Genomic DNA, 23,951 nt, shown 5'->3' with positions numbered 1-23,951 from the left:
CTATGGCCTAGCTCTGTGATGCTTGCACGCACAAGTCAGGGCGGCTAACTGGTGGTCATACTTGGGCAGTTTCAACTTGCCTTCAGTAGCCTTATCAAATTTTAGTTGGTGTGTGTTAAGATTTTACCTTACCTTCCTGTAGACGTTCCCTGCACCTGCATGAATTTTAAAATCTGCCCCAGTGGTCCTGCTGAGGTTATAGGCTTTTGTGGATGGAAATTGAGCCAGTGTTCAATCCCTGGAAGTATCCCTGCGAAGCTGGCTCAACTCAGTCTCTTTCCAGAAGCAGATAACATTTCAGTCTCCAGGTTTTGAGACAGAATGCCTTACTTTCAATGCCTGAGCTAGGACATCTAGGGGCAATGACTTGAGTTTATTTAATTACATTTGATGATTACTGGTGTGTGGGTGTATATGCATGCTTGTGTTTTGAATTGCTTCTTGTCAATATCTAAGCAATTCCTGAGCACATATGACTAACTCCTTGCTAGATATCTTTAATTGGCTGTCTTTGGTAGTGAAAGCTTTGTGTAGCAAAACATACTTCTTAGGGGTCATAGTTCAGTGATGAAGCATAGTTCATAGTTCAGTGATGCTGTACCTGCAGAAGGTTCTCAACTGTTTCGTGTTATACAGGGTCCTAAGTTTCATGACTCAGAAAGATCTTTGACTGAGTCCTGGGTGCATTGTAGCCACTCAGAGCACTAGACTAAGGGCCCAATCCTATCCAACTTTCAAGTGTCGGTGCAGCCATGCTGGTGGAGTGTGTGCTGCACCCTGAGGGAGCGGTGTCAGTCACAGAGGCCTCCTCAAGGCAAGAGAACAAACATTTCCTTACCTCGAGGCTGCATTGGCACTGGAAAGTTGGATAGGATTGGCCTGTAAGTGGACCAATGAGGCTGTTCTGCATGTTCATATGACCCCTCCTTCACCAGGCCATTTTTGTTGGCATCCTTCAGTCTCAGAAGACTATGGAGTCACGCTCTTAATGGTGGTTCTGGAACAGAGTGTCCTCTCCAGTGCGCAAAGCCTGGGTAAAGTAGGTATGGAGGATAGGCTGTTACCCATGCAGCAAATCTCCCCTCTCCACGTCGCTGAAATGGTCCAATGGAAAGGCAGAGGCCAATTCCAGCGACGTTGCAGGAGTTGCCAGAACGTGACAGTGTTCAGACACGAACTGCCTCAGGGACTCCGGCTCCGGATTTTGCCTCAAGGTTGACTCCTGAAGCCTTTTCCATAGCTGGATGTAGCCACAAGGCAGTGGAGGTTTGGGATCAGAGTTTTCCTTCTCTCAGATGAGCTGCCTTCCCAGGCTGACGAGTCCCATCTACCCGGTGGCTGTTTAGTCGCCTCTTACGACAAGTACAGCCAAACCGAGGGCCTATTCTTATCCCCAGCCCCCAGGGGAACTCAGGCCACTATCTAGGAATTGGGCATTGTTGTGTGGTTTATATTTCACTCAAACAGTTCTCATGGCAAGACTTGGGAGCTTCGGCGGTTCAGTGCAGGGAGTTACCGAGAGGAAGCTTGATGGGAAAATTCTGAAGTGGGTGCTTATTTACTTGGCGCACATGTGACCTTTGGGGCCATCATGTGCAGACTGGCAAGAACAAGGAATAGCTCTGTTGTATTCCTCTTTCTTCCTAATATACAGGTACCCTCTCAGATTGGAGCTCCTCCTGTTATGGCACCCCAGCCTTTGATTTATACCCAGCCAGGTCTGAGGCCAACAAATCCCTTTGCGCCTATATCTGGAACACAGGTCAGTGTTTCTATATGTGCTGTGAACATGGCGTGTGTTAGAATTGCTGCGCTCTGGTGCACTTTGCTGCACTCTCTCCGTTGGCTGTACAGTTCTTGGGTCTTGTATTAGTGGTTTTAATTTAGCCTTTCTTTCTTTTGTTCCAGATACAGTTCATGTAGACCTCCAAAGCAGCAAGACACTTTTGACAACCAAATATCGGTAGAAAGAAGACGGAACTTTTAAACTGTGGTCTTCGCCAGGGCACATACCTGCTCCCCGTACAGTATCAGTTACTTGGAATTTGCAGTGCTTTAGAGATTCTTGTTATAACAGTCACTATGGTATGAAATCATGTTTGGTTTTAGGCCATTGTCAGTGGCAAACCAAAGTATTTCTGAAGGTCAGCAAAGTGTAAAAAGAAAATCCTGACTTTCCCTTGTTGATGAGGAGCTTGCCTGGAGGTTCATGGTCAGCCTTTCCATCTGGTCAAGAACCCGCAGTAAGCTAATGGCGGGGAGCGTGTAATACTTTTATTTATTTTCTCCCTGAGCTCTGTGGCTGTTGTAATCATGGCACTACTTAAATGAAGTTGAGCAATAAACCTGTCAGATACTCTTAAAATTAGAAGTACCTGATAACAATAAGTACTCCAATAAGAGCAAGTCTTGTATTATCATAAATGCCAATATTGTGTGAAACCTGGATGCTTTTTCTCATGTTAGACTAGCTTCTCCTAATTCACAAACTTCGTACTGTGAGTTTTAAATGCTGTGAATCAACTTCTTTGTCGGCTGTTAACAGAGAACTAGTCGATTGATGTTACAGCAGAGCGCGAACCTTGCCAAATTGTATTGCCGTGCTTTGGTGGAGACTCGGTGCCTGACTCCAGTCCGAGGGAAAGCAGGGCATTGCAGGGAGTGATGTGTGCAGCTCTGATAGGGATGACAATGGCTGCATTCCCTTATACAGCCCTCTTGTGTACAGACAGCAGCATCAATTCCTGGGTCTAGTAAGAGTTGCCTTTGTGACCCAGGAGCTGCTGGCAGCAGGGAGTCTGGGAAGCTTGTGACCCTTTATTTAAGATGCAGGGTGCCAGCATTTTATTTCATAGTTTTTCATTCAGTCATTCATGCTGCACTTTAAGAACTGGAAAATGTATTCCTGAGCTCCGGCCATCATGACGCATAGCTTGCGACCCCATGTTATGGATAAGGGAGTGAAAGGGAGTTTAAAGAAGAAACAAACAAAAAAAAAGCCCAGTCACTACATAAAAGAAACTTGGGGGAGGGGGTGTAAATATTTGTAAACCTTTCAGTAAAGACTTTTCTTTTCTTTTTTGTAACGTATTCAGATACGGATATTGTACTGCTTCTAAGAAATTTGTCTCAAATTTCTTTTGTATGGGAAAGTTCAGACTATTAAAATATTATTGCAATGTAGAAGAGCATAAGATATGATACAGCCTGATGGTCCCTTACTTTTCAATATCCGCTTGCCATGCATTAATGAAAGCATAAAAAATTACTATGTAATTTGATACGTAGTTCAGGGCGTATTTAGCGAAGATGGAAAGAAAACAGAAGTTTTAAACTTTATGGAGGAACAGTTGACTTGGCCACAAAATACGTTTTTTCCCATTCTATCACTGCAGTATGAGACCATTACAGCAGCAATAGCAGCCAAAAGGTTAGACATTGGTGCCAACACAGTTTTCTTTCATAAAATTTGCCCCTGTTTGTCACAAAACTTTGTGAGATGAAGCACTGGAACTCAATCTTCCAAGTGTTTGCCAAGTTGCTCCCCCTTGGGAAATGGGGTTTACAACAGCAAAAAGTACTTTTTGTAGATCAGGCTGTGTCAGATTCTAGAAAACCATTTTTTTTCTCTGTGTCTTTTGTGTTTGTTAATATTGTGCCAAGAATGTAAAAAAAAAAAAAAATGCTTGCTTCTAAAAGGATATACTTGTTTTTGTCAAACTAAACATGATTTTTAAAAAAACGCATTTTTTACATATGTGTTTGGAATTTGTAACCACTAACTTTGTATGGATTAAATGTTGCAAGTGGAAAAAAAAGTTTTAGACCAAAATCTTGGACATGTACTGGCAAATACATAAACTGGATGCATGTACAGCAATTAAATGTGGAAAGTGAATTTTAAAGGGCTTTTGGCTTTAATATATTCTCCAGGTTTGTCCAAAACCAATATTTATTGTAGCCCTGCACAAGCTGGAGCAGCTTACCTACGGGCCTTGTTTTAGTGGATAATCTAGTAGTGAGTTAATTCAACTAATCCCAATCAAGGATTATATAATCTTGCTTCCAACCAGTTATCAGTCTTCAGTCCAGTTTAGACCAGTACATGTGTTACATAACATGCATTTTATAATAACTAACTTACTTGTTCTTGGAGATTGTGAAAGTGTAAAGTTTGGGGTATGAAATAAGTAACAAACTTCTTTTTTAACCCCTGGAAATTGTTTTCTAACCATACAGGTTAACTACATTTAATTTATTCTGTATACTGGCTGCGGCCTTTCATCAGAGAACTGCATGATACCCACGTCAGAGCGAGGGCAGCCTTGACTCTTCAGTTGAAAATTATATTTTTTGCTTTTTTATACAGTATAAACTTTATACATTATATACAAATATCAATGTAATTCAGTTAAAATCAGACCTAAGGAATACTATGGATAATACTTACATTGCAACATAGTAATGCATTTGCCCCAAATACGCATTAATGCTTCCTTTTTTATTTAATATCTTAATATAAACCAGAAAGGCAGGCCGCGTTTCATTATAGTTCCTAATTTTTTTTCTTTTCTGTATACTATCATCATTTATTGTCAGCTCAGTGACCTGCATTCTTCCATGCCCAATTGCCTGGGTATTTGTGTTTCTCCCTCAGTTTTTGCAATCAGTGATACTCCTACAATAAAGAGTAATCTCTTTCCATCAGTGTATGTTTTGTCCTATGTTCTCCACATCTTTCAACAATTTGTATTAGGAGATGAATTTCCTAAAGTGACATTAGGGTGTCCAGTTGTCCCTATGAAGTTATCCACTATAATGGTGTGATCGCTGTTAGAGTCATTTTTTCACTGATTCTTAATGGGTCTAAATCTGAGGCTTGTATTTTTATCTATTCATCATGCAACCAAGAAGTTCAGATTTCATAACATAAGATACCTTCTCTAAGCAATAAACAGTACTGGGTTTATTCAATACCGGCAGCGGCATGTGGTCCAAATATTTCTGTTGATAGGTATATACCAGCTGTAAATATTAGGGCTGAAACTCTGGAAGTAATGTAAATACTGAGTCTGAAGTTCTCTGAATGGTTTTTTAATAAGTCTTGCTCATTGGTCTCTAATACAGGAGCAGTGGGAGAGTGCTGGGTGTCGAAGCCAGCCACTGAATCCCAGAGTGCAGGTGTCAGTAAGAACATTGCCCCAGTGGAAGACCAGAGGAAATTAGTTTGGGGGGGCAGAGCAGCATCCAATCCAAGCTGGTCACAGTCCCCCCGCCCCCCAATGTTTAAAGAATTGTGTCAAGAGAACAGCCCAAATGCCTGGACTCCTTGCTTAATGCAATTTCTCAAATTTAACCCCTTATTTTATAGAAGTGGGTGCAGAGCGCAGTTCCTTGCTGCAAGGTTGCAAGCCGCCATTTTTAATGGGTGACTTAGCATGTAGGTGGTAGCCACTGTTAACGTTTCAGTGGAAACACATTTGTAGTGTCTTGTGGCTGGAACGATGTAATTCTTCTTGCCAGCAATGATCGCAGTATATGTGGCTGTACTGCTTTTCACCTTCCATGTGGCTAAAGGTTGTTTACAGTGGTAGTAGTGGTGTTATAATTGATCTGCCTGGAACTGTTAGTGTGTATGTCTCTAATCATTAACAAAAGTCAATAAGATAGACAACATAGATGCTTCATAGTGGCTCCTCTTCCTATTTCCTGGGTGTTGGTGCATGAATAAATTAAATTATATATCCTTGAGTAGCATTGTTCGTGAGAAGAAAATGCTGCCCGGTCTACTTCTGCCTTCTCAAAGGTTTTAGCTTTCGACCAGCTCTTTTTCTTGTGAACATATTGGGAGGAGTCAAACGATTTGGTATCATTCCTTGTGGTTAATGTAGTGCTTCATCGTTAATAGCTTCATGCTTGTGATTCTGAGCCACATGCCAGTGGAGCGGTGTTGTGGGTTTTCTTGGCATAGTTTATCCTGTGGCTAGTGCTGGAATTCTTAAGGTAGCTCTTCATCCTTCTTATTAAAAAAAAAAATCATTATACAAAAATAACAAGAATTAGCCCAAGTTTGACATCACCTGGTTTAGGTGGGCTGCAGATGAAATCCCTAAATGTTTCTGCAGTTGTCCATAATTGGGTTCGAACAACATGACTGCAGTTTCCACAGTTGATTTGATGGTGTTTATGAGGAGAGAGGAGTACATGCATGCAAAGACGGACTTTTATGTCCGCACACTTTCTTGCATTCTCCATAAGAGCTCTAACGTATGAATTCGATATTTTTTTTAATCAACAAGCAGTGAGCAGCCAGATACCAAAATGTTAAGAATCTTATCCTGAGCAGGAAGAAAATACTATTTAATTAAAATGTACACCTTCTCACTTTCACGAAGGGTGACGGTTTCCTCTTATGCACCTGCAGCTTCTGAGAAAGGCTTGTGAGATTCCAGCACAGTTGCACTTGAGGCAAAGGCACTTTTGTTCCCAGTGCTCTTTAACCCATTTTTGTCCGCCGCACAGGTTTACACATTTGGTCCCTGTTGCGTATATGCAACGTTGAGCAGAAATGGCTTAAAGACCAAACTAGATGCATGGTAGAGGCAGCCATGTTTCTTGCTCTTGTGTCTGTCCCACACATGTATAAAGTGGGGATTATGAGGTTACGTGTGTCTGATTTTAATCTCAAAAGATACATGTGGGTTAGCAGAGCTTAGTGAGCACTGGCCCGTCTGTCTGTAGTCTGTTGCCCAAACTCTTGCTCTCAATCAGTCCAGCTCCTGAAAGAAGGGTTCCTGGGGATTGATGGGTACCTGCTGGAGATACTCTAGGAGGATTTCCTGCTTGGTGACTTTGTGGGTACATTCCAACTCTATGATTCAATGATTTGGAGTTGGTCCAGCCAGATGGGCCTTTGACCAGCGCCCAACCTGTGTGAACACCCCCACACGCGCACACACAGAGACACACACTCACACATCACATGCAAGCACATTTTGGGAACTCCATCCCACATGCAATTATGTACCAGTGGGATGGCTGGCTGGGTGGGGATGAGCCAAGCATGCCCCTGTTCCCCCCTGCATGATGTGGCAGGGATTGTCAGATGTGCCAGCTACACCTGGGGTTTGGGGACGAGGGGAGGTTACAGCTCCCCTCACCCGTTTTGATTTTAAGGGGTGAGATTCTCCTTAGAGACTCCCAACCTTGTTTTTTTTATGAGTCACACGAATAACCAAACATGGCTTGCATTTTCTAGTCTAGTTTGACCCTAAGAGTTGAATTAATGGACAGACTCTGGTATGCACATGGGTTCCATTCTGGGAACCACCCCCCCGCCCCCCGCACAACCTGGAAGTGGATCTTTCAGGGCTAAAAAGTCCTCAAGCTTTGGTGTGGTTTGGTAGCGAAGCAGTAGGAGCCATGACTTTCACACTTTTTCTTGTTTTTAAAGCTATTTAAATTTGGACCCCGGTATCCGCTAACATCTACGGTGAGTCAAATCCTCGGATCCTGGATTTAAGAATGCCGGGGTCCGAGTGTATATAGCGTGCTGATGATACGAATGGATAATATTGTCGCATTAGAAAATGTCTCTTCTGAATTAGTTCCCTTTTCAGCATTTCACGTTATTAAAAATAAGACATTCTCGTTTACCTACAAGAAGAATGTGTATAGTTTGAGTTTTTAAAAAAGCAAGTATACCTTTGGGGGGGGGGGTTGGGATTGAATGATGTCTTTAACATTCAAGTTGAAATATGGAGTTTTTGTTGTGGTGGAAGGTTGGTTACAAGCTTAGATTAGAATGCGCTGTGGATCAGTGCTGTACTTGTACATAAAAGGGAAAATGTTCTCATGTTCTTTTGAAGTAAGTTGCATCTGGAGGGTATCGTTGCAATGCACTGCGTAACTTGTCCTGGACTTTCCATTTTAAAGATTTTTTTTTTTAGTAATTAAAACTACATTTTATTACTATAGTTACTGGAAGTTTCGTAGAAATGTCAGTGGCTCTGAAGAGGTAGTTTGACTGTCATGTATGGCTTAAGTATATATTGTGTAGCTAATTCCCACCCATCCCCACCATAACACTCTAATATGAATTGATTTTAAGAGATGTAATAAGTAGTACAGTCTCTCGTTCTCTTCCACCTCATCCTTAATCTGATCTCGTATTTTCCAAATTGGTAAACTGTTTTTGATGCCATTATGTTGTTTTGCTGCTGTAGTTGATGGCTAGGACTTGCTCAGAGTATTGGAAGGATGGGGGAAAAATTTGGTGCACCCCACCACCCCCATGTAATCAGTTTGTGCCTTTTTAGTAGGTATGATTGGAAAGGGATCTACTGCTCACAGCATTACTTTTTAAAACATGAGTTGAGCAGTATTAAACTCTTATTTTGAAATTCCTGTTTCAAATACCACGTCAGTTGAGCCTCATCTTGGAAATGCAAAAAGAAAACAGATTTGGCTCCAATATTGATTTCTCTCTCTCTCCCCCCGTTTTCTCTGCTACATTTGATGTGTGTTCTGTGGGGTAATGCCAAAAGAACCTCCTTGATTTCAAGCAAATGTGTAGGCTTCTTTGCTCCTTAAACATAAGGCACTGTTTAGTGAGCAGACTTTTTCAAACAAGCTTTTAGCACAGAGCATTCTCCTTTACGCAGCTTTCCACCATGAATGGGAGCACGAGGCTTGGTACTGATCCAGTTTTTGCTGCCTTACAAGAACAGAGGTCGCTGCTGGTCAGTGTTACCTAGTTAAACTACCTAGGCCCAGATAGCTGGAGAGAGTGGGTTCAGAGTAGTTAGCTGAAGACAAAGCACTGCTTAAATACTTAAATCAGAGACAGGTGAATTCCACACTGGGTAGTCAGTGAGTGCCTCCTTCATAGTAGTACAGTGTTTCTCAAACGGTGGGTCAGGACCCACTAGGTGGGTCGTGAGTCAATTTCAGATGGGTCCCCATTCATTTCAAAGTGTATTTTAAACTTTAAAAAAGTTTATTTTTAATAGGCTTGATGCTACCATGGTATGTGACTGTATTTGGGGAAGTGTTACAGATCTGTGCTTTTAACAGGCTAGTATGTATATGCTTTTAACAATGATAGTCAATGGGGCTTATTCCCAGGTACGTGTGGGTAGGGTTGCAGCCTTTGGGATGTTTGGGGAATTTTTTTTTAAACAGATCAGCAATTGCTTGGGAGGGCTAGGAGGGTTCTTCCTTACTTTAAATAATTTTTTAAACTTCCTATTTGATTTTTGTTGTCTGGGGGTGTTAAACACTTTCCTGCTTGATGATGTCACTTCCGACCCCGATGTCACTTCCAGGTCAGTGACATCACTTCCAGTGTGTCCCAACAGATTGTCATTTTAAAAAGGTTTGAGAACCCCTGCACTAGTAGCATTCAGTTGGCATTACTTGAAGCAACAGTTGTACCACAGCCAAGACGATGATGATGTCCCAGGTTATTTCTCCAGCAAATCCATGTATATCCACTGGATAACATTTCTGGGACAACTGTTTGGCTGCTAGTGTTGGATTACTTTTTGCCCTGCAGGTCAGATTACAAGCTTTACAGTGACAATACCTTATACATTGTGCATTGCTTTGGTGGAAACTTCTCTAGGGAGACTGGCAATGAGACACTGTGTTTTGAGTGGAGTTCAAGTCAGTTAGGCCTCATTGCTGCTGCCACCACCCTCAAATAGCTAAAGAAGTGGGGGGGGGGGCTTAGATTTTAATCAACCATAACTCCATGTATTCCTCAACCCTGATGAGATTAATGTCCTCTAGTGTTTCATGTCCCACCTCCCTTGTATTTTTTTATTTTTTTTTGTAACTTGCAGTATATAGGATGATGCTGCTGGGATTGTTTTTATCCCAATTGCATAAAATGTATGCTTACCTGTTGCTTCTTCCTTGTGTGTTAAAATTTTTTTTGCTATTGACCATTTTATTTCTGCTGCTGTTTTATTTCTGTACTGCCAAAGGGAAGAGTTTTTTTTTTTCCTTTTCAGCTGGTATACTCACAAGCAACCTGCTCAGGGCTCAATCCTATCCAACTTTCCAGCACTGATGCAGCTGTAATGTAGCCCTGTGAAAAGGGGACAAATGTTCCCTTACCTTGAAGAGGACTCTGTGACTTCCCCACCTCCTTGTGACTTCCCCACCACCTTGTGACTTCCTCAAATGCAGCACAAGCCCCATTGGCATGGCTGCATCAGTACTGGAAAATTGGATAGGATTGGGCCTCACACTGGTCAACATTTGACCTCCTACACCAGATTAGACTCTTCTTTTGTTGAGGTGAAGGTGCCCCCTGGGTATGATAAAGAGGCAGACTAAATTCAGAAAATGGATGTAACTGTTGCAATTGAAGATGAACAAGACGAAAAAAGGCTTGTTTATAGAAATGTGTTTCCCCACTTTGAGAACAGTACTAAGTTTAAAATTCTGAAACCAGCAACAAATGCCCCCAAAATAGAGGTACTGCATTACCCAAGTGGCAAACAGCAATCTACACATTTGGCACGGTGATACTTGTATGCCACTGATTGCTCAATCTAAAACATGGAGTCTTGGTAAATGTGAAGGTTAATGAAGATTACTTCGCGCTCAAAAGTTCTGTAAACTTCTATTTGTTAGAGTAGGCTCAATAAATTCCTTCCCCCCCCCCCCGAGTTTTTAAAGGCATATGGAAACTGAGCAACTTGACTACAAAGTACAATTGAAACTGCAAGTCATGGCAGCATTTTTTAAGAAAATTATTGAATGAATGTATTGATCTTATTTTGGAAATACATTATGGATTTCTGCAAATGGCTTTTGTATTTCCTATTTGAAATGCTTCTCAATTTTATTTCATGTTTGAAAAACAGTTTAATGGAGTGTTGTGTTTTTATTTGAACTGCTCAATATATGTATTTTGCCCAGCTCTGCTCAATCACATATAGATCTTTTTCTACCTTCAAAAGCTGTGTAATGTGTTCGAACATAATTCATTTAGCTGCCATCAAGGATATTTTCAACTCCTGTCTCTCCCCCCCCCCATATTTTATTTTGCCGAAGTGCAGAATATGCTATGTTGACGTTTTAACTATTCTGACACGTCACGACTTGACAGTATACAAAACAAGGCGGAGGTATAGACTGTTGAATAGAGTCCTCCATTTTGTTAATGAAACAGGTTTTGGAAAATAAACTTTGGCACAAAGTGTTTGGGGTATGTGTGTTAATATCTATTTTAAAATGCTACTACTTGATTTTGTTTGACAAGAAGGTTGAAATTCAACCAACATGAAATGTAAATGCAATTTGCTTCATGAGTGAATTTAAGGACCTGATCGAGCAGGCCAAAGAATGGAAAGATCTTTTTCAAAAAGGAAAATGCTTTTTTCTTAAAATTGCAGGTAAGGATATTGGTCCCTTATATTTGCATTTTATATAACTTTACCAGAGCAGTGCCTCTGTTCATTGGTTTTGAAAGGTCAAAAAGAAAATGACAAGTTAACAGTTGCCTTGACCTTTCAGTTCATTGGACCAAAGGATGCTACTTTATTATGTTGAAAATATGATCAAGTTTGGCACATTTTCTCTTCTGTCATTTACAGCCAATGAGTTTCACTGTGAGAGCAAAGTGCTTATTTCTGCCCATCATCTGCTTAATGCTGTCACTTGTGGCCCTCAGCAGGTGCCATGGATGTTATTTGGCCCATTAAATGAAATGAATTTGGCAGCCCCTGGCCTGTGCAATATAGAAGGTTCCAATCCAGCCCCTACAGCCTATCAGTGCGATTTACACCATGGTTACTCTGTAAACCCCATTGAGTCCAGTGAAATGTACTCACAAGAGAACATTATCACAACATTTTTATTCTGGCGGCCCCTCTCGTTCATTCTCGTTTCTTAAAGGCTGCCTCCTTTTAATTTAGTGCTCCTTGCTGTATTTAATCCAATGCACATACTGCCATTCCCAATTTAAATGGGTGAATGATCACACTGTTGCCAGAAGGCCACCTACTGAATATCCACGCTTGCCCCTTGTGCATGGGGGAAGGAGGACTGAAAGCTTCCACTTTCAGCTGGTCTGCAGTTTCCTGTGATGTCTGAACTTGGAAGTTCCGCAGGCCAATTGCACGCTGGGTAAAAGCAGTATTTTCTCTTGTCTGCCCTAACTTTCCTGACACTCAGTTTGAGCAGATGTCCCCTGCCGTGTGAGAGGTAAAAGAGCATCTCTGTCCATACGGTCACCACATCCAGTGGCAAGGAGTTCCGCAGGCTAATTGCACGCTGGGTAAAAGCAATATTTTCTTTTGTATGCCTTAACCTTCCTCCCACTCTGCTTTAGCAGATGTCACATGGTTCTGGTGTGCCAGAGGAAAAGGAGCATCCCTGCCCACTCTATCCGTCACCATACCCAGCAGCAAGGAGTTCCACAGGCTGGGTAAAGCAGTATTTTATCTTGCCCTTGCATAACTTTTACCAGCTCAGCCTTGTTTCATTGCAACCCCTCCCCCCACCAAGCTACTATTGTCCTATGTCTCTATGCATACCGGGTGCTGTAGGCTTATACCATAGTCTTTCGAGACTGAAGGTTGCCAACCACTGCATGCAAAGCACGCGCCACAATTGAAATCTGTTGAGAGTGGAGGGAGAGTACTGCGTTGCCTGGTTTCCTCCTTTTCCCGCCCCCGACGCCCCATTGGTGCCTCCCTAGCAGCCAATCAAGGCCGTCTGAACCAATGGGAAGAGCGCAGGCGTGGCCGTGCTTCCTCCGCGACACCGCCTGCGTGCGCGAACGCGCGCGCGCGCCCTGACGGCGCGACTTCTTTCTCTCCCCTCCTCCTCCCCAAGATGGCGGCGGCCGCAAGCGGTGAGACGGTTTGTGGGGACGGCCCCGCGGGTGGCAAGCGGGCGCACCTGGGCATCCCGGAGGCCGTGTTCGTGGTAAGCGAGCCGGCGGGGGGCCGGGTTGGGCGGCGGGAGGCCGTGGCTGGGGCGTGCGGCGGAGGGGCCTGCGCGGGCAGACCCGCTGAGGGGAGCCCGGGCGACGCTGGGCTGAGGGGCCACTGCGCATGCGCGCAGCTCTCTCCCCGAGGGGCGGGGGAGGAGAAGAGGGCTCAGTCTGCGCCCGCCCGCCGGCTTTTCTCCCACGTGGCTTGGGCGGGCAGGGACTGGCGTCTCCTTGGCCCCAAGCCCCCTGGCGCATCTCCTGCCCCCGAGGCTAGCCTGAGCTGCACCACTGCGCTTGCGCACGCGGGAGACTTTGGCCTGCGGAACTCGCTGCCACTAGATGTGGTGATACAAGCCCTGGCGCTGGGGTGGCTCTGCCTGCTGATTTACTGCGCAGTCCTGTGCGTCAGCAGTGAGCCCCTCTGAGTGCAGTCGGGCTGCATTCCCGTGTTAGTGTGTGCAGGGCGCAGCCTCAGTGTGGCTGGCCTGCAGAACTCCTGGCCACAGGATGTGGTGGTTCTTGAAAAGGGGACTGCACAGCTGGATGGAGGAAAGTCCATTGCAGCAACGCCTGCAGTGGGGCGGCTTTGCTTACTGATTTAGTGTATAACTTACACTATTATGCACTATAGCATATGGTTTGCAAGTGTATAATATTTTATACTGTATGTGCATGTATATTACACACACACACACATACACAACATACATATATATACTATAAAATATTGTACGCCTGCAAATTATACACTATAGTGCATGTATATAGTGTCTCTATATGTATTTATATAGTGTGTATCTATGTATGTTACATTTATTATAATTATTATATACATATTATTAACCCCCTGGGGGCTGGGGATAAGAATAAGCCCTCCGTTTGGCTGTACTTGTCGTAAGAGGCGACTAAACAGCCACCGGGTAGATGGGACTTGTTAGCCTGGGAAGGCAGCTCATCTGAGAGAAGGAAAACTCTGATCCCAAACCTCCACTGCCTTGTGGCTACATCCAGCTATGGAAAAGGCTTCAGGAGTCAACCTCGAAGTAAAATCCAGAGCCGGAGTCCCTGAGGCAGTTTATGGCTGAACACAGTTACATTCTGGCAACTCCTGCGACGCCGCTGGAACCAACCGTATTGGCTTCTGCCTTTCCATTGGACTATTTCAGCGACGTGGAGAGGGGGGATTTGCTGCATGGGAAACAGTCTATCCTCCATATCTACTTTACCCAGGCTTCGCGAACTGGAGAGGACACTCTGTTCCAGAACCACCATTCAGAGCGTGACACCATAGTCTTCCGAGATTGAAGGATGCCAACAACATGTGTGATTATATATGATTATATATCTATCTAAAATATATATATTGTGGTAATATTTTAGATTGTGAGCCCTTTTGGGACAGAAAGCCATTACTTATTTGATTTTTTCTGTAAACCGCTTTGTGAACTTTTTGTTGAAAACTGCATATAAATACTGTTAATGATAATAATATACATAGAGTTTTATATATATATATATAGAGAGAGAGAGTGTGTGTGTGTTTATATGTAACACACACACATATTGTCTACACATAGCGTGTGTGTGTATCTATCCACATATATAACATAGAAGTTGTGATTACTGAAATTTCAGGTAGGTCCTGCCTTTATCCCTATCTACAGAGTATGGTGGTAGTGGGAGTGCACATGGACTCTCTTTAGTCAATGCAATGAACGTTAAAATGTCCAGGAGCCTGAAGTTTAAAGCTTTGTTATGTCCCAGTTTTTATCTTGCACGCTGTCGTTTTGTGGAGGGTAGCCACCTGGCCTTTAAAAACCTTGAGCATATATAATCTATTAGGGGAAAAAATCCCAGAGTAATACAGCCTCCCAGATGAACACCATGGCAAGGGGAAGATCAACCTGGACTCAAACCATTGGTCAGAGAAGGGTGCTGGCTTCCCTCTCCCCATCTGAAAGAACTCTGCTTCTGCTGGCTGTTGGTTTGGAGTTTGTGGGTAGTAAAATATACCTACAGGTGGTAAGAGATAACTTGTGCACATGCAGCAGCCACAGCACTCTGGATTGTTTCAATTAGGGAGATGCGGTGGTTTGCTGATACATACATGTTCCTGTTCTCACTTGGTAAGCAACTAAGAATCCATATAAGAGCATTCTATCCTGTTCCCCAAGCCTTTCTGCTGCCTTGCTTTTTGAGGATATAGGGAAGAGAGTTTGTGCTCTGGAGGCAGCATATTGCACAGTGGTGGCTACCCATCTGACAGCAGGGAAGAAGGCAAAGGAGAGACAGGGTGGACCAGCTGCCCCTGACCTTTGACTACACCATCCAAACTGAAGCATATGGAGTTACTAATTTATAATGTGTGGTTTTGCTTTGAAGGAAGATGTCGACTCTTTTATGAAACAGCCGGGAAATGAGACGGCAGACGTAGTGTTGAAGAAGCTGGATGAGCAATATCAGAAATATAAATTTATGGAGCTTAACCTTGCTCAAAAGAAAAGAAGGTGGGTATCTTATGGTGACTTTTCTTGAGCTGTACTCACTTCTAGAAGTTGACTCCCCAAATTATCACACAGACTAATGGGGGAGGTTAAAATGTGAGGCACAGAACCCCTTTTTGAGACCCGGAAGGGTAACCATGTCAGCTGGTTGCAGGAAAAACAGTCATCTTGTACCACATTAAAGCCCAATTCATGGGCTGCTGTCTACTTCATCAGATCCTGAAACTAAACACATGGTATTTAGCTTTTATTGGAAAATGTTGGACTGAAGTTTCCCCCCAAATATAAGTAGTTGGATTGTGTTCCTTAGTCATAAAAATAATATTTTTACATTTCTGTCTTATTCACAGGTTAAAAAATCAAATTCCTGAAATTAAGCAGACATTAGAAATCTTAAAACACATGCAGAAGAAAAAGGTAAATGGTTTTGATTGTATCAATGCCATCATGCTTTATGTAACACAAATGAGAAGAATTGCTCTGAACTAAACTAGCAGCACATGAGAGACAGAGACAAATACCTCCCATTTAACATCTCATTTTAATGTTTGCAAGCTGGGGTTACACTCCCCTCAAGGTTCTGCTTTGCAACTTGGGAGTGCTCCTCGCTCAGGTCCTGCTTCTGGAAACTCAGGAAGTGAGAGTATTTACACTTGTTCAGCTTCAGCTGGTATCCCAGTTGTGGTGGTTGTTTAAAAAGAGGGGTAAGACCTCACCACAGGCCTGTATTCTCTAGTTATCTCCAGATTTGACTGTATGCTGTAGGTGAGAAGGATTTTGAAGCGTCAGTTGGCACAAATTGCAGCTGCCCATTTGTTTAGCGGGAGTAGTCAGAACATATTACTCTAGAGCAGGGGTGCCCAAACCCCGACCCGTGGGCCACTTGTGGCCCGCTGCGGGTCCCCATCTGGCCCCACTGAGCTCAGTGGCAGCGAAGGAAAGACGAGTCCAGCCGGCGTGCAGGGCCTTTTATAGCGGGAAGTTAACGTGAGACTTGCAGGTCTCTTCTCACTATAAAAGACTTCTCACTATACTTATACTTCTCACTATAAAAGACCCTGCGCACTTGCCTGCTAGTCCCTTCTTCCTTGCCCATGGGCTGGGTTGGGCTGGGATCAGCTCTGTTTGGCTCGGCTCAGCTCCCCTCCCCTCCTGAAACCTGAGCCAGGGGAGAGAGAGAGAGAGATCACCAGGGAGGGGAGCCCAGCCCAGCTTGCAGCGGATCTCCCTCCCGAGGGAGGGAGGGAGGGCTGGTTGGCTGGCCAGCTGGCCAGGCAGGAGCACCAGCGCATGGGCAGGCAGGTAGGCAGCCCAAGCAAACGGAGGGAGGGTGAGAGGGCAGGTGAGCAGGTGGGTATGTGTAAGTGTGGAAGATCCTCCCCTCCATTTGTGTGTGTGTGTGTGTGTGAGAGGGCAGGTGAGCAGGTGGGTATGTGTAAATGTGGAAGATCCTCCCCTCCATTTGTGTGTGTGTGTGTGTGAGTGAATGGGATCATAAACTGGCATGAAGATTCCCCCCCCCTTATTAGGGTGGATGGGATCATAAACTGGCATGAAGATCCTCCCCTTCTTAGGGTGAATATGATCATAAACTGGCATGAAGATCCCCCCTTCTTAGGGTGAATGTAATCATAAACTGGATTGAATTCATTCATTTTCAGTCTCTAATATATTCATTTATGTAAATTTATTCAAATTTGAAATGTAAATTAATTCTTTTTTTTTTCCTGCCCCTGACAGTGTCAGAGAGATGTTGTGGCCCTCCGGCCAAAAACTTTGAGCACCCCTGCTCTAGAGTCTAGTGTTCAACATGTAGTGGCTTTTTCCAGGCCTAGTTCCAGATGGTAGTCTTGATCTCTTGGCAATCCGTGCACACTTCCCTGTGAGCAACACCCTTGAACACAGTGATATTTCTGAGTAAGCATGCATAGGCTTGCACAAACCCTAAATGGCCTGGTTCCAGTGTCCCTTAAGGACTTCCTACTCCCATGTATTCTACTCAAGTGCTCTGTTCAACATCAGGCGCTGCTTTGAGAGCCTTTTCGGCAGTCTACCAGGGGCAAGACACTGGTGTCAGCATTAACCACACTCTTTGGCTTCCAGGTGCTCGTCCCAGGCCAGGCTTTTCCTGGAAAGTGTTTAGGCTAAGCTGATTTTCATGCCCTCACTTCTCTGTTTAAACAGGCAACGTGTTTTACTGCCGTTTTGCTTCGTTTATTCTGTTTGCTATTCGGTTGGGTTGTGCTTTGCGTTGTTTCTAGTTGCTTTTGGTTGCTGCTTTATTTTTCAAATAGGATAAAGTAGGGTGTACACTTTGAAAATACTTTGGTTGACCGCTCCAGTGGCGTTTTTCATGGATAGTATTCATAACTACCATAAACATAGGATTTGAACTGAAAATTTTTGGAGGTTGTAGAAAAACATTGAACAGTTACTTCTTGAAATACTATGTTGACTTTCTGTCTTCTCCATAGGAATCCACAAACTTGATGGAAACCAGATTTTTATTGGCAGATAACCTCTACTGTAAAGCATCAGTTCCTCCTACGGATAAAGTTTGTCTCTGGTTGGGGGTCAGTATATTAGACATTATTAAGTATACACAGTTCTAGAATTGACTGTCTCAGATTCTTGTACTGCAAAATGCACAGCTGGGGATTCCTAGAGCAATCCAATGAAAGTTTTTCCCCCCAGAAGTAAGTTCCATTATGTTCAGTGGGGCTTACTTCCAAGTAAGAGTGTATAGGATTGCTCTGTTAATGTGGGGGGTGTTTTAAGCTGTGTCCCGTCGTCTGTTTAGTGAAGAATCGCTTCCTGTTCCTCTTAAGCGTTTGGGGGGGGGGGGGGGAACCTAATGTATTGGCTTATCCTTAGATGGAAAGAGAAAGGCAAACCAGACTTTCAAGGACTGAAGATGAATGTTAAGTTGGCGTTATCACTAACCATGGTCTTCCATTTTGAAACTGTTTATTTTTTTAAAAGTTGCAGGAGATTCTTCAACTTAAGTAACGGTGTTTGTTGTTGTTAGGCCAATGTAATGCTGGAGTATGATATTGACGAAGCCCAGGCATTGCTAGAAAAGAATCTTTGCACAGCCACAAGAAACCTCGAGTCTCTAGAGGAAGATCTGGATTTTCTTAGGGATCAGTTCACTACCACAGAAGTCAGTATCCTTTTCTTAGGGATTCAACTTAATCTTATGGTTGGTGTCACTGTGGATCAGATTATTATGCCTTTATATTTCTCTGCTTGACTTTCCTTGTGCCGCTTTGTGTGCTGAAGTGCTTAGGGTCAAGGAAGAAAGTCCTTAACAGGTGCAGATAGAAATGTGTTGAGTAAAGCAACACATTTTGAGCTATATTTAAAGTGGAGGTATTAAAACCATCCTTGTATATTTTGTAAGTCTGTGTTTTCCTCAAAACACATAAAAGCCTAAAATGCTTTGGGTTGCTCAGTATAATTACACAGACCAACACACTATTTTGCTGTCTTAAAAGTTAGACTTATTCCTGAATATATTTGGGGTGCTGATTCCAAAAATGGAATTAGTTTTGCCATGTTGCATCTAGTTTCAGAGATACTGCATAGCCTTGTTAGTGAATGGTTCAAGCAGCTTCCTCGTGAGGAAGCCCATGGTGGAGGGAGATCCAGGTTCAAATCCTCACTCAGCCAGGAAGCTTCCTGGGTGACCTTGGGCCAGTTACTGTGTCACAGGCTCACCTACCTCACAGGGTTGTTGTGAGGACAGAAGGAGGAAAGACCTTATATACCACCCTGGAGGAAGGATGGCATAAAAATGTGAAAAATAAATAAGCCTGCCACAGTTATTCTGTGGCTGATCTTACGGAGGAGTAATTGAGGTCCTGGAAATGGGTACTAGTTATCTCTGTAACTGTTTCCACAAAAGTGGTGTGAACCTGTACAGACATTTATGTAACATGGTAAACAAGCACACTTTCATGTGGATAGGGTGTTTCTGTCAGCTGGCCCGAAGTTGTTTAAAATTCTAGGTGGTTGTTATTGCAAGTAGTGGAGAGAGTAGTAGCCTTCCCAACCCCCAGTAAGCAAAATCATGAGAGTAAAATGTGAAGCCTGCATGAAACCCGCTCTTTGCATGTGCTTCCTTTATGCGGTGCACGTGGACTGAAAATGAATTGCAAACAAATTTGTATCAACTGTGAAATGCATATCGCTCACTCCCTCTACAGTGGGCCTCTCATTCCAGAGATGCCATTGTATTGTGAAAATATTGTAACATGAACCCAATAATGTATCAAGGTCTTTTGGTAAGTCATTCCAGTACCTTGGAAGTTTCTGCTGCAGAGCTAAGCTATTTCTCTCTCTAAAAGGTGATTTTAAAAGGTACCTACAGCACTACTTAGGGGCTGTGGTTATCAGTTTGCACGAAGTTGTAATTGTAAAACACAAATTACAGGACTGTAGTACAGTCACAATTTTAAATGCTGTTACTGGCTAATACACTACTTAACAGGCTTGTGTGTGCACCAGCATTCACGTTGGCTATATCCTTCCTCCAGGCACACAGCCAGAACGTTAAAAATGCTATTATTATGATGCTACCAAATGCTTGCATTTATATCACTGATTGACTTATCTGCCACCCACAAGGTCCTGTTGATGGCAGTATGAGCCCATTTTAAAGTTTATAGTGAACCTTGTTTTACTATGAAACTATGTATTACCCTGCTAATTGGGTAAGAGGCACTTTTTCAAGTGGGTGCTCCTCTTTTATTTAGCAGGGGGAGAGTAACTGGCCCATCTCACCCCAGCAGTGTCTGTTCTAGTGGCTGTCTGCTGGTGTTCTTTTGGCATCTTTTTAGATTGTGAGCCCTTTTGGGACAGGGAGCCATTTAGTTATTTGATTTTTCTCTGTAAATCGCTTTGTGAACTTTTAGTTGAAAAGCGGTATATAAATACTGTTAATAATAATATGAAGACTCTCACCATCATGAAGTGGAACTCTTGTAAAGGCAGGGGTCCACTCCTGTACCAACTCCTGTAGCACTAATGGGCCCACCCATTAAAAAGATGGAGGTTTTTGTGTATCTGCTGACCCCAGAGGCTTGTAGTAGTTAACAACTTTCAAAAACAAAATGGGCAAAGAGAAACGCACCCAAATGCTCTGCTTCATGGAGGGTGGAAGGATTAAGGGAGAGAGTCAAGGTTCCTAGGGGCAGGTAATGTTCTTCTTTTTGGGGGGGTGGGCGAAGAAAATGACTTTCTGTTTCAGTTTCAAGCAGAAATTCGACCAGAGCTGGAAAGGGGTGGGGTGAGGAGGAAAACAAGCTGTAAAGGTTTGAAAGAGAGAAAACTGAGAAAATGTTACGGCTGTCTGTTCAGTGCAGAGGACTTCAGCCCAGCCCCTGCAGGTTCACAACCTGATCCTAAGTATACATACTTTGAAGGAAACCTACAGGAATTTAGGCACACTGTTGCAGGATGCCCCCCCCCCCCCGTAGAAGTGGATTTTGAAAATAGCAATGACTGTCCTTCATGAATCAAGCTTTCCATGTTTGTTGTGTATGAAGCCAACAGAATAACCAACTGCTGTTTTTATTGTACAGTATGGTACAATTATTTCCTTAACTCCACCTCAGATATGGCTAGAGTTTATAACTGGGATGTAAAGAGAAGAAACAAGGACGATCCTTCCAAAAGCAAAGCATAGTTCTGCCATTTTAAATGTGGTTCTGATTTCAGAAATATTTTTCTTACTTTAGAACAGCCGTCAAATTCAGCCTTTGACAGACTGAGTTTAATTTAATCACCTCAATTGGAACATAAAAAAAAAGCTAAGGGTGAGCTCTGATTTTTTATTTATTTGCAAGCCCAGTTTGGCTCCATGCATGCTTTGTGATACTGCAGCTGGTTTGGGGAAAAACGAAGGACAAGACCTCTTTCAGCCATAACAGTCTTATAGGGAACACCTCACCAGAATACTCTAAAAGTGTGCAATGCACTATGGGGGTTGAAGTCCAGCACATCTAAGCAGGTCACTGTCTTTTGTAAGGGCTGAGGCTTATCCCAGGTTCTATGTAATTGGCGGAAAGAGGCCAGCGAGAGGTGAGAAGGGGAGAGGTGTGTAACTGATGTAGTGGTGGTTTGGGGGAATACAGTACAGTCCTGTACTTGTTGCAGTCATGTGCCTTTGATGGCATCAACCTTCAAGCGTTCCCTGTGATAGAACAGCATAAACAGTTCTTCAGTTTACTGCTTTGCCTGTCCTCTGGGTACTTCAACACAAGAGCTCGTGATTGACCTTTGAAGAAAGGCTTAAGTAATCAAATAAACAGTGCCGCCTATATGTGGTCTCACTCAGTTATGCTTTCATACAAATGCCCTGTTCACGCTTCCAAGTGTGTAAAATGGGGAGGGCATACAGAAGCCCACAGTCTGCCCCCCCCCCCCCGCAGTCCTTTCTGTCACGTTCAGATGTCTTAACGCTTGCAAAAAAAAGATATTAAACACCACTCGGTGAAACCTGCATTAAAGATGGATGGTGCATTTGAGCCCAGCTTTGGTTGTTAACAGCCTGCTCTATTCCCATGTTGCTTATTACAAAGCCTCACAGAAGTGTTGCCTTGACTCCTTCCCTTTTGGTTGAAGCCAGCACACACACACACACACACACAGAGTGGTTGAGACAGTGGTGTGTTTATACCGCAGAGTAACTGGCCAATGCAGGTTTCACTTCTTTGGAGTTAAAATCAAATGTTAACTGTGTTTTAGTTTCATGTAATAATTCCTGTAAAGTTTTTGTACTTTTTATTTCATTATATTAAAACGGTGAAGCTGAAATCTTCTGGCAGAAAATACCTTGTGCATGATTCTTTTCAGTGCAGCTGAACATTTGTCCCTAGGATTTTCTTTTTAGGGGATGCTAGAGGGAGCAGTTAATGGCAACTAACGCAGGTATTTATTAACAGACAAGAAGGGATTCTGAAGCATTTTTTTTTTTATTGTTGCCTCTGGGCAAGTAGGAGAAATAAATGGTGAAAACAGATACCGGAACATTGTGGTAAAGTGGAAGGAAGATTATATAAGTTCTTCTTGCAAATAGCAGACACAATAGAAAGTTACGTTCTGCCCTTGGGAAGTGACTTGCATATCCCAATAAGGCAATTGATAATTTAACTGCTTTTCAAAGAAAATCTCATTCTGATTTTTTTCCATGTTGGATTGCAGAACGGAATGATTCTCCTTAGTTTTCTCTTAGCTTTTTCCCGTTCTAAGCAAGACAGTGAAGTATTAACTTTAGAAATTCTGCATCTGAAACCAGAAGGGGGGCAGGGCAGGACAAATTCCATCCTAAAATGATGATGCAACAGAACAGGCGAAACGTGTTCATCCCTATTTAAAAACATTCTGCCTGACCTTAAATAAGCATCAGCATCATTGCGTGTGTCCAGGGATTGAAGGCTGGATTTTTAGCTTGGAGGCGGGCAACTGGAAGGCTGGATCAGAGACTCTTGTAGGCAGGATCAAGCCTTTTGGCCTGAACTGAAAGGACAAATGCCTAAGCAGCCTATATCTTACTGAACGCAATGGGCTTCTGAATAAGATAAATAACACAATTTTCAAACACCTCTGCTGATTTCCACCACTTGGTGGAACTGTGACTGCTCATTCATCTACCACTAGTGGTCCCTAAATTGATCAGTGATTTCCCAGGGAGTCTTGGAAACCAGCTGGGGAGCCACGGAATCCTTACCAAAAACCTGTCATGCTACATAATGTTCAGGATTGTAGCCTGATGGGGAGTCACTGCCAATGGGCCAGTAGATCGAGGGAACCACCTGTCAAAAATGTTTAGGAACCAATGATCTTGTCATCTGCCGCCCTCTTGAAGCAGAGGCCCATGTTGCATGTTGGGGTTTAAGAAGATGAGACTTGCTGGATCAGGCCAAAGGCCCATCTTGTCCAGCTTCCTGTATCTCCCAGCGGCCCACCACTGTGAGGTGGGTCCAGCTCTTCACAAGTTGGACCACTGGGCAAAACTTCTCAAGCAACAATTTAATACCATTGCTGTGCAAAAGAACATTGGACAAGTTGGCTTACCAAATGATTTTGTGGGCAGGGTCCCAAATTGCTGTTTGGTAAATGCCCCAAGCAGAAACCGGTCAATTATGAAAGGTGTAAGAAACATTGGTAGGGATCTCAAATGTACTGTTAACATCAATCTTCATAGCAGACATTAGGACTATTCACACATTGAGCCACCTGGGCACAATAATGATCTGTCTCAAGTTATTCATGTGTTCAATTAAGTGCAGGGACAGTCTGTGTACAGCCGATGTTGGCATCCTTCAGTCTCAGAAGACTATGTTATCGCGCTTTGAATGGTGGTTCTGGAACAGAGTGTCCTCTCCAGTGCGCGAAGCCTGGGTAAGGTAGATATGGAGGATAGACTGTTACCCAGGCAGCAAATCCCCCCTCTCCACGTCGCTGAAATGGTCCAATGGAAAGGCAGAGGC

At 43.3% G+C, this 23,951-nt stretch overlaps 2 protein-coding genes across 4 annotated transcripts in view; both read left to right on the top strand.

Annotated features, from left to right (window-relative positions):
* Positions 1-11,213, top strand: part of LOC136663261 (phosphatidylinositol-binding clathrin assembly protein-like) — a 49,140-nt gene extending 37,927 nt beyond the window's left edge. For both annotated transcript variants that reach the window (XM_066640260.1, XM_066640259.1), the window contains 2 exons: positions 1,655-1,762; positions 1,909-11,213. In XM_066640260.1, coding sequence (XP_066496357.1) covers positions 1,655-1,762; positions 1,909-1,923 — 123 coding nt within the window. In that variant the 3' untranslated portion in view covers positions 1,924-11,213. The remainder of the gene's footprint in view (positions 1-1,654; positions 1,763-1,908) is intronic.
* A 1,610-nt stretch (positions 11,214-12,823) lies between these two features.
* VBP1 (VHL binding protein 1) lies at positions 12,824-22,275 on the top strand. Of its 2 annotated transcripts, none has more exons than XM_066640164.1 (6): positions 12,824-12,945; positions 15,335-15,459; positions 15,807-15,873; positions 17,931-18,029; positions 18,485-18,623; positions 21,075-22,275. In XM_066640164.1, exons 1-6 carry the CDS (start codon positions 12,853-12,855, stop codon positions 21,143-21,145), a joined length of 594 nt encoding a protein of 197 aa, XP_066496261.1. In that variant the 5' UTR covers positions 12,824-12,852; the 3' UTR covers positions 21,146-22,275. The 2 variants fall into 2 exon arrangements, with proteins under 2 accessions (XP_066496261.1, XP_066496260.1); XM_066640163.1 differs by having other exon boundaries at positions 12,854-12,945; positions 15,339-15,459.
* The last annotated feature ends 1,676 nt before the right edge of the window (positions 22,276-23,951 follow it).

Source organism: Tiliqua scincoides, chromosome 12, assembly GCF_035046505.1.
Source record: "Tiliqua scincoides isolate rTilSci1 chromosome 12, rTilSci1.hap2, whole genome shotgun sequence".
In the NCBI taxonomy this organism is placed as follows: Eukaryota; Metazoa; Chordata; class Lepidosauria; order Squamata; family Scincidae; genus Tiliqua; species Tiliqua scincoides.
Note: the sequence above shows the minus strand (reverse complement) of the source record. Positions and strands in the feature narration are given on the sequence as shown.